Consider the following 11186-nt stretch of genomic DNA (forward strand, 5'->3'; position numbering starts at 1 on the left):
CATTTTATGTACAAGTTGTTGTTGACATTCTTCAGTCCATTCATTGTATATACCAAATACTAAATGGTTTTTGACAAATTCCCAAGCTGAAAACCCTATGGAAGTGCTCCACAGTCTACTATCTTCATTAGTATTGTGAGTTAACTCAGTAGTAAACCATTACATATCATAGCACTTGATGAAATACCCTGCATCAGCAAAGCAACCTTTATTATAATTAATCTGATCACCATCTGAAAGCATTAAGAATAAGCATTCATAGCTGATGAGCATAAATGTTTATAATCTGTATTGTGCTTCATTTACCATTACTTCATTGCTGTTAGCATAATATATAAAGTGTTGTATTCTGCACAGCATCTTGGAATCCCAATAAGGAGAGATCCATCCAAGACAGTTATTGCTTTTTTCAGGACGGTGGCTGACTACTGGACATTTCCAGCATTTTAATTCCTTTACTTCAAATTTTTTACATTTGCTCTTTTTCTTTATTAATTTTGGTATTCCATACATGCTCAGTCTTTTTCAACAAAGTCTCTTCAAAGAGACTTTTAAGAGATTCTCTTACCTCCCGATGGTATGTGTAACCAAAACGTAGAAAATTTCTGTGGTCTTGCGACGGACAGTAGCATCTTCATCTGCCAAAAGTGATTTCAAGTTATCCATACAACCTTAAGGAAAGAAAAAATATCCAGCATTAACCTCATAGCTAAATAACTACATTGTAGTCTATGAAATAGAATTACAGCATACTTGCAGACTCTAACTTGTGTCTGGCTATGCTTTCGTATAAGATGCATCCAAATTTGACAACTTCCCTGGAAAAACATACATTGACTATGAATTCAGGTTGCACACATTGCTTTAATAAAATGCAGTTTAAATGTTACTACAGTATAAGTTCAAATATATATGAAATTGTTATAATTAATGCAGCCCCAATAAGCCAGGGAAAATTAAGATAAAAAGCTGTATAAATCAATCATAGCAAAATTAAGTGAATTTCACATAATAAATCCCTTACTCGTTGCAATTAACAGGAAGCAAAAAATTCCAGAATGTCCACCACTCCATCGCAAATGAGGCAGAACAGACCTTGCATACAGCAAGAACTCCCAATGTTCATCCCACACTGTATCTCAGGTTCAGCCAATTTGAATAATACAGGGATAGAATACATGGCAGAGACTGAAGAATTAAGTTGTGCTGGTTGCTTCCAAATCAAATGTTTGATAAATGGCAGCCTTTTGCATTCAGACAATGAAGGAGCTTCGTAAATGTTGCTCAATGGTCACAAGTGCTAGTTTTGAGCTACCCCAAGAGAAGCCAGGCACTTGGTAAAATTGCAATGCTCTCTTTATCTTCTACAAGAGAGGGCGAAGACCTGTAGCACATTGTTAAACAGCATCTTTGGAAATCTAACAAATGTAGACAAGGACAGAAATCTTAGTCGGACTTTGTATTGCACCCTGACAGGAGTCAGTAGTAAGGAAGTTGATGGAAGAGTTGACTTTCACACAAGAGAATATAATTTCAGAATTCTTGAGAGATTGGAAGCCAACTGATTACATACTTAAAGCACTTTCTTCACAGAGCACACCCTGTTGAGACACAGCTACTGGTTCATAATATGGAAGGAGTAGGATCAATATACTATTTTAAAGAGTAATAGAAAGAAGATCAAAGCCTCCTCCTTTGTTTTGATTTATTATTGAAACATGTATTGATATACAGTGAAAAGTATTGTTTATTTTTATTCATTCATGGGACAGTCATAGAAGCATACCGTTCAGAGAGTACAGAGGGGGGAAGTAAAGGAAAGGGTGCAGAATATAATATTACTGGCATAGTTAGAGTGTAGAGAAAGATCAACTTAATATAAGGTTAGTCCATTCAAAAGTCTGATGGCAGCAGGGAAGAAGCTGTTCTTCGATTGGTTGGTACGTGATCTCAGACTTCTGTACCTTTTTCCCGACGAAAGAAGTTGGAAGGGAGTATGTCCGGGGTGCATGGTGGGGTCCATGATTATGCTGGCTGCTTTTCTGAGGCAGTGGGAAGTGTAGACATTGTCAATGGATAGGAGGCTGGTTTGCATGATGGATTGGGCTACATTCACAACTCTTTGTAGTTCCTTGCAGTCTTGGTCAGAGCAAGAGTCATATCAGGCTGTGATACATCTAGAAAGGATGCCTTCTATGGTGCATCTGTAAAAATTGGTGAGAGTCATAGTGAACATGCTGAATTTCCTTAGCCTCCTGAGAAAGTAGAGGCATTGGTGGGCTTTCTTAACTATGGTGTCGGCGTGGAAGGACCAGGACAGGTTGTTGGTGATGTGAACACCTAGAAACTTGAAGCTCTCGACCATTTCCACTTCATCCCTATTGATGTAGACAGGGCATGTCCTCCACTACACTTCCTGAAGTTGATGACTATCTCCTTCATTTTACTTGTATTGAGGGAGGGATTATTGTCATCACACCAGTTCACCAGATTCTCTATCTCGCTCCTGTACTCCACCTCATCAATGTTTGAGATCCGACCCACTACAGTGGTGTCATCAGCAAACTTGAAAATGGAGTTGGAGCAGAATTTGGGCACACAGTCATAAGTGTGTAAGGAGTATAGTAAGGGGTTAAGGACACAACCTTGCGGTGCACCAATGTTGAGGATAATCTTGGAGGAAGTGTTGTTACCTATCCTGTGATACCATTCATATATTGCCTGAAGTCCTCTTCTTTTTCCCATCAACATCCTCTTCCTGCATTAAAATGGTACATAGAATAAGACATTGCCATGAATAATTCCATCCGGAATTATAAAATCAATCACTTTCCCAGTGTTCCTAATGACATCTGCTGGAAGCACAAAGCGTTTTGCAGGTTAAGATCTAGTAACAGAGCAAAAGTCAAGTGAAATAATCAAAATTTATTTGATTTCAGGTCCATTTTAAGCAAGTTTGTCTAACACTGCATACATATTTGGTGGAAATGGTGGGATTTGGACTGCCACTTCAGAGAAAAATAGACAAGATCCACAGAGATGTACCATTTATATCTGGGAGTTCAGCTGGTCTCCTGAATTTCAAGGCCATCTAGTATTAATGAGATGTTAATACCCAACCTGACTGCAAATCAAAGTGGAATGAGACTATGGCTCATAACATGTCAGTTAGCTCAGCCGGCTGGTTCGTGATGCAAAGTGATGCCAACTGCACGGACTCAATTACCATACCGACTGAAGTTATTCATGAAGGCCCATCTTTTCAACCTAGCCCTCGTCTGAGGCGTTGTGATCTCAGGTTAAATCACCACCAGTCAGTCTATGGTCATCTGGGACTATGGTGAATTTATCTTTACCTGCAGTAAAAGTTTGGCTAAGATCGCTTCTCAGCCTTTTGGCTAAGATCAAGTATAGTATCGACATGCTGTGAATTGGACTTGATTTGATTGAATTGGAATAAAAACAAAAAGAGTTTGGCTAAGATCAAGTGTAGTATCAACATGCTGTACTTGGTTGAAGTCATTAGGTTACATTTTAGCTTCATTTGAAGCAATTTTTAAAAGCGGCATCACGGCCTTTTGGCTAAGATGCAAATGAGATCAAGCCTTGGAGGAGGAGCTATGCCTACTCCAATCAGCTTGGATCATGTAGATCAAACCCAAGGCAGGAGGTGAGAGCCCTGTCTTGTCAGCTTGGATCGGGAATGTCTCAACTTGTTGACACTCTGAATTGGACTTGATTTGACTAAATTGGAATAAAAACAAAAAAAAGAGTGGAAAATTCACCCTTAGTGACATTACCTGAAAATACAAAAAGCTGCTTTATGATCTGTTACATGATTTTTCTGGTGGCGTGAATAACATTACATTTCTTCTAACTACACATCATCAGCACCAAATTGAGTACATAAAAGCATTTTGAACCTGTGTTAAACAATCCAAATTCAAGTGTGGCCTCAAATGTACATCAAATTTCAATCCCCATGTTGTTTCCTGAGCTGGAATTGATCCTGAGAACATTGGCTGTATTTTTCAAATTGTTTATCATCTTCAAGATTCAGATCCTCTAAATACCACTCATTTATCTTACAGCTGTATCCAAGAATAAACAGGGAGGAAAATGTTGTAAAAGCAAGTTTTCAGAAATACAATTTTCTACTGGCTTTTGGTTACCCATGCCACAATAAGTAGTAAAAGCTTTTCCCAAACCAATTCGACCCAGAAATACTAATGCTCATCAAGTGGACTCAGTTTACTGAATACATGTTGATGTTTGGGAATCTCACCCATCACCAACGCGCCCAATAGTAAAATCATGTGCTGAAACCCATCAAAATAGCTGGGAGGGCACCAGGGTCAGCATGAACTGGTTGGGTTGAAGGGGCTGTTTCTGTGTTATATTGCTCTATGACTCTATAAAATTCCTCAGAGATTCTCAGAAAACTACATCCAGTATGAATACAGTTGATGGAAATTACTTTCACAATATGCAATATGATTTGGAATGACAATTCCATGTCAATCATCCATAAATATAGAGAATTCCTCCAAATTTATATATCCTATGAAGCTATAATTCATACAATCTGATTGCGTTAAGAGATCATCTATACTTTCTAGTGACCTTTATTGACCAAAAGTGACCATAGCCTTTTAAAATAATAATTTTAAGCCAATTCATGGCTGAATAATGGCCATGTAATTATTTTACCCGTGTCACTTTCTAGTAGTGTCATTAATTGTAACTAATCATGTGACTGACAGGATTGTGCTGCAGTTTGAATTGTTTGAATTGATTTGATTTATTATTGTCACACGTTTTGGGATACAGGGAAATGTATTGCGATACTGACAAAATAAACTGTTCATAGACTACATAGGGGAGAAGGAAAGGATGGTTGCAGGGTATATAGTGTTATAGTTACCGATAAGGTGAGAAGAGAGATCAGCTTAATATGTGATAAGACTAATTCAAAAGTCTGGTGGCAGCAGGGAAAAAGCTATTTTTGAGTCAGTTGGTATGTGTTTTCAGACTTTCGTATCTTTTTCCCAATGGAGAAAGGTGGAAGAGAGTATGTCCAGGGTGTGTGGGGTCCTTGGTTATTCTGGCTGCTTTCCTGAAGCAGCAGGAAGTGTTGATGGAGTCAACATATGGGAGGTGGGTTTGCATGATGGCCTGGGCTGCGTTCACAATCCTTTGTAGTTTCTTGCGGTCTTGGTCAGAGCAGGAGCCATACCAAGCTGTGATGCATCTGAAAAGGATGCTATCTATGGTGCATCTGTAAAAATTGATGAGAGCCATAGTGGACATGCCGAATTTCCTTAGCTTTCTGAGGAAGTAGAGGCGTTGGTGGGCTTTCTTAATTATAGCATCAGCGTGGAGGAGACAGGACAGATTTGGGTCATCTGAACACCTCGAAACTTCCGACCATCTCCATCCACTTCATCACCTTTGATGTAGACAGGGGCATGTCCTCCACTATGTTTCTTGAAATTGACGATTATCTCCTTCATTTTAGTGACATTGAGGGAGAGATTATTGTCATCACAGGGTTGTGAACCAATACCATTGAAAGCAGGGGCAAGAAATTGGCAGCTTCTGTTTATACAACAAAATTTCATTGGTCCCTGATAACAACATGGTCATTAAAAATTACATCACAATGACAAATTTCCATCATAGGCCAGATCCAAGTGGATAAAATATTTTTAAAAACCTTGAAAAATACACTGCATTTTCCAGATCATACAACACACCACCATTATATAAACAAATATTCAGGAAAAAATATTTCAGTCCATGAAAGTATTTAATAATTTATCATTATGGAACAAAAACAACAATGCAGCATGAAGTCTTACTAATCATAGAAACCCAAAAAGTCCTTCCTCATCACTGCAGTCACATTCATCATCACTGGGGTTATGTGAACTGTCACTTTCTTGAAATAGTACGACATCTTCACTGCCATCTAGGCCTAGGGCATTGCTGATAGCACATTTCTTGATTGACTACACAATTTCATCAATCATTGCCACAAATTTCTCACCCACATGCATAGCTGCAAAAGAGTGGGCAATTTAATTCGCCCCCATCAGTGCTAAGTCAGGATTTGGTGCCTCCATCCATTCAGAACATTCCTCAAACAAGATTTAAATAACTTGTTTACTAAAAAGTTCAGAGGCTGTAACTGGCAAGTAAGACTGCCTGAAATCACAGCTAGTTGTATCTTCAATTCCACAGCCTTGCTTTTTGTGGCATGTGTATTCAGCCCTGCTCACACTACTAAGGATTTTTTTTTGAAGGAGGCCATCTGGATGCTTTGATAACACTTTCTCCAGCCAGATAAACATGAACAAAAATTCCTGTAAAATTTCAACTTTGGTGCTTTTTTCTCGAAGGATAAGTAGCAGCAGCAGTTTTTTGTTGGCAGAACAATGCTCCAGGACAACAGTCTTCTTTTTATTGGCATTATTCTAGCACTTTTCATGTCCACAATCTTGTTCAATGAAACCTCAACTGTTAGGGAAATTTTAGCCAAATTGCTTATCTGTCCAAGTTCAGAAAATAATTTCTTCCTTGCATTAATCACGAAGCTATGCAATTATCTTTGCATTTTCTGTGCTATCCTAGTTCTAGTACGCATGCTAAGCCCATGCCTTTTCATAAATCTGTAGCACCAATATCAGTAACGCCACTTACTCTCTCTTCTTGCTTCACATACAATCATTGGTAGATGCAGAAATTTCATTTTTCCTGTGGTCCAATTATCTAATGTTTCATCTCTTCTTCCAGCAGCAAATCCATGAAAAATGAAAAGGGCAGCATGGTGGCAGTGGTTAACACTGCTGCCTCACAGCGCCAGGGACCCGGCTTCAATTCCCGGCTTGGGTCACTGTCTGTGCGGAGTTTGCACGGGTTTCCTCTGGGTGCTCCGGTTTCCTCCCACAGTCCGAAAGATGTGCTGGTTAGGTGTATTGGCCATGTTAAATTCTCCCTCAGTGTAACCGAACAGGCGCCGGAGTGTGGTGACTCGGGGATTTTCACAGTAACTTAATTGCAGTGCTAATGTAAGCCTACTTGTGACACTAATAAACTAAAGTGTGCTTGCTCTTTTCCATTTTCATTCATTCTTCCTTTTCCTTCTTCAATTCCTGTATCATTTCTCCAGTTGGAGGTGGACCAAAATGTATTTCATCCAGTTTGAATCTTCCAATATGAGGAAACCTTTTCTGTTTTGCGTCCATTGGGTTCACATCAGGTTTTACAGAAAACCCACAACAAACTATCAGCATCATACTTACTATCTGCAATGCCAAAACACATGATAATGATCTTTGGAATGGGATAACCTTCGGACCATAAGCCTTGAGGGAAATTTTTCCAGAAAAATAGTACATCTTATGGTCCAACAATAGTATTAGCAGCATCGGAGAACATAGGTCACGAGGACAGAGTGGTGGGTATTGCAAAATTAACAAATTGTAAAGTCAGATGAGTAATGGAATAAGGATAAAATTATACACAGTAGGATACATATAATATAGCAAATATAACCTTTTGGTCCATGAGCAGCAGTGGGGGAGTGGCAATATAGGTGCGGGAGGGGGGTGGGGTAGGCCCCAATTCTATGGAGGGGGTCCTGATGTCTGTGGGGCGGGGGCATGTTTATTGGGGGGAGGGTGTGCAACGTTGCAGGTCCTTTTTTTTGGGCAAGGTCAGGTTCACTCCAAAGATACATGCCAGGTTTGATGGGTTCATTTTATTAAAAATACTCTCCTGGCACACCATGTTAAGGAGGCATATTAGGTACCCTAGGAAATTTGGACATGTGCGGCTTCCCTAGCAACATCAGGCTCCCCCCCCCACCTCCCCCTTCCCCACCCTCATTGGCGAAAATCATATCCTGGCACTTTTTTCGCACTAAGTGCCATAAGATTGCATTTTCAAACTCGCCCAAAAAATGAGTCTCAAACTCTCCCGTTTTCTCACTCATTCGGCACTTGGAATCTGTTTTTGTATAATTCTGCCCAAGGAGACAATTTTTGTCCCACAGGTGAAAGAGCGGAATGCACTTGAACTAGGACATGACTTCAGCACCAGAACCTCATGCCACATTGAAATATTGCAAGTCCAAGTCACAGCACACGACTGAACATAGGCCAACAGGGAAGAGAAAGCATAATTGTGTCTTCTCTGCGGTTTCTAATTGCAAATTGCACTTTAACTTTTACTCAATGTAATATTGGCAGTATTTCCACCCCCTCCCACTCCGCCCAGTGCAGTGTTTTTATTTCTTTTATATTAGAAGTTATGGAAATTAAGAGACGCAACAGAGATGAATTGATGATAGTTCCATGGACAGACAACTTGACAGTTTTTCATTGTACATATAATTAGTGACTGGCAATGTGCCCTCTAATTGTTCTTCATTTAATTTACATTGCTGGTTCTCAGTAGTCTGATAAAGCAAGTTCAAAGTGGGATTTGAAAACTGGAAACAGATCATCAATGGGGCACAAAGCCACTGGTGGAAGGGCAGGAGCGCTAAGTAATGTGCAGAAGAATAAAAAGTTACAAAATTCCAAAAGAGCTAGAATTTCCATTGAAGCAGGCCAAAATGAGCTGGAAAATCCAGTTCTGAAGATAATGAGGGAATATCTAGCTGGGGATGTTTACAATAGTCTAGAGGTGACAAACTGGATGTTGAGTAAAAAGTTTGGCTCAGGTTCCGATAGAATGTATGTATACATTGGGTTTCAGCCTAAGAGGATAACCAAGAAAAGAAAACAGAAAGTCCTGGAAAAACTGAGCAAGACTGGCAGCATCTGTGGAGAAAAAAAGAGTTAACTTTTTGAGTCCAACATGACATCTGCTTCTTTGGTAACCAGGAATATTGATGGAGTTGGGTGGGAGTCATGCAAGGGGCTTACTGAAAATGACAAGGCATCACTGAATAATAGGTTTTAGCTTTGGAGGAAAATTGCCCCCACCCAGGACTTGGTTTTGGTAAATAGAGATGTGCAGTCTTTTGAGAGCTAACCTCATTTTTTTTGTTTGTCTTCTTTCATGTACCCACTGCCAATCTTAATTTGGTAAATCTACATCTGGAATGGATAACTGAGGGGTGGCACAGTGGCTTGCACTGCTGCCTCACAGCGCTGGGATCTGGGTTTGAATCCTGGTTTGGGTCACTGTTTGTGCGGAGTCTGCACGTTCTCCCCGTGTCTGCGTGGGTTTCCTCTGGTTTTCTCCGAAAATCATGTTGGTTAGGTGCATTAGCCGTGCTAAATTCTCCCTCAGTGTACCCGAGTAGGTGCCAGAGTGTGGGAATTTTCACAGTAACTTCACTGCAATGTTAATTAATGATGTGGAGATGCCGGCATTAGACTGGGGTGGGCATAGTAAGAAGTCTCACAGCACCAAATTAAAGTGGCCACTCACTTAATGAAGGATCGGCGTTCCGAAAGCTCATGATTCTAGATAAACCTGTTGGGCTTTAACCTGGTGTTGTGAGACTTCTTAATGTTAATTAATGTAAGTCTACTTGTGACATGAATAAATAAACTGCAAAAACTTTGCAGTTTGATTATAAGGTAGCAGCGTCTTGGGAAAATGCATTCTCAGTCCTCAGGTTTATTGAGCACCTGAATAAATGGTACGGGAGGGGAGGATGTGGAGTTAGTTTGGATTCCAGCTTCACAGAAGTTGACATCCTCCCCTTTTCTTGAGTGTGCTGTGCAGGTATGGTGAACAGTTTGATGTGGAAACGGTTCACTTACCGACCTCCACCGCCGTGTAAGCTAACTCGGGGTCGTGCAGCAGGTCGCACAGAGCCATGAGCGCCCGTTGCCGGGTCAGGAGCTTGGGATCCGCCAGCTCCCGGTTCAGCTTGGGCAAAGCCCGGTCCCCGAAGGCAATGGGCGCTTTGGTCGGGTCGATGTGAGGAGGCATTTTGGCGGAAATTCTCGTGTGAGCCATGCTGTCGCCGCTAATTTTAACGAGCAACGACGATGATGGGGGAGCAAATTGAGGCGGGCGGGCGGACGCTGCTCCAGCGTTTCTCCGCCGAACGTTTGAAAGCTGGGCTCGCGGCTTGACTCTGTCGCTATAGCAACGGCCGAGGCCTACTCCTCCCGGCGCGTCTGTCGCCAGGTAAATGGGTGGCCAACGACAAAGGTCCGCTTTGCACGGCCAATTCAAACGTAGGGAAAACGTCCCAATGCGCTACACAAAGGGCATCATCAAAACAAAGTGGGCTTGTAGCCAAAAAAGGATTTTTTTTCCCTCAGCGTTGAAATGTCTCATAGTCAAGGGCATGCACTTAAGGTGAGAGGGGGGGAAAGTTCAAAGGAGATGTGAGGGGCAAGTTTTTTTACACAGAGAGTGATGGGTGCCTGGAACGTGCTGCCAGGAGCTGGTGGTGCAGGCAGATATGATAGATTTGATTTGATTTATTATTGTCACATATATTAACATAGTGAAAAGTATTGTTTCTTGCGCTATACAGATAAGATGTGGAGATGCCGGCGTTGGACTGGGGTAAACACAGTAAGAAGTTTAACAACACCAGGTTAAAGTCCAACAGGTTTATTTGGTAGCAAAAGCCACACAAGCTTTCGGAGCTCTAAAAGCCCCTTCTTCAGGTGAGTGGGAATTCTGTTCACAAACAGAGCATATAAAGACACAAACTCAATTTACATGAATAATGGTTGGAATGCGAATACTTACAACTAATCAAGTCTTTAAGAAACAAAACAATGTGAGTGGAGAGAGCATCAAGACAGGCTAAAAAGATGTGTATTGTCTCCAGACAAGACAGCCAGTGAAACTCTGCAGTTCTAGGCAACTATGGGGGTTACAAATAGTGTGACATCAGATGCCATCATCTCACGTGAGAACACCATCCACCAGGTACACGGTACATACTCTTGCAATTTGGCCAACGTTGTCTACCTGATACGCTGCAAGAAAGGATGTCCCGAGGCATGGTACATTGGGGAAACTATGCAGACGCTGCGACAACGGATGAATGAACACCGCTCAACAATCACCAGGCAAGACTGTTCTCTTCCTGTTGGGGAGCACTTCAGCGGTCACGGGCATTCAGCCTCTGATATTCGGGTAAGCGTTCTCCAAGGCGGCCTTCGCGACACACGACAGCGCAGAGTCGCTGAGCAGAAACT

At 41.3% G+C, this 11186-nt stretch overlaps 1 protein-coding gene and 1 pseudogene across 1 annotated transcript in view; one reads left to right on the top strand and one right to left on the bottom strand.

Moving 5' to 3' along the window:
- Positions 1-9981, bottom strand: part of rsph14 (radial spoke head 14 homolog) — a 728797-nt gene extending 718816 nt beyond the window's left edge. The window contains exons 1-2 of the mRNA XM_078226841.1: positions 9783-9981; positions 569-671 (exon numbers count right to left, since the gene is read on the bottom strand). Coding sequence (XP_078082967.1) covers positions 569-671; positions 9783-9981 — 302 coding nt within the window. The remainder of the gene's footprint in view (positions 1-568; positions 672-9782) is intronic.
- Positions 3379-3555, top strand: LOC144503263 (U2 spliceosomal RNA; annotated as a pseudogene).
- Positions 9982-11186: the final 1205 nt, after the last annotated feature.

The sequence above is a fragment of the Mustelus asterias genome, chromosome 13 (assembly GCF_964213995.1).
Source record: "Mustelus asterias chromosome 13, sMusAst1.hap1.1, whole genome shotgun sequence".
Lineage (NCBI taxonomy): Eukaryota > Metazoa > Chordata > Chondrichthyes > Carcharhiniformes > Triakidae > Mustelus > Mustelus asterias.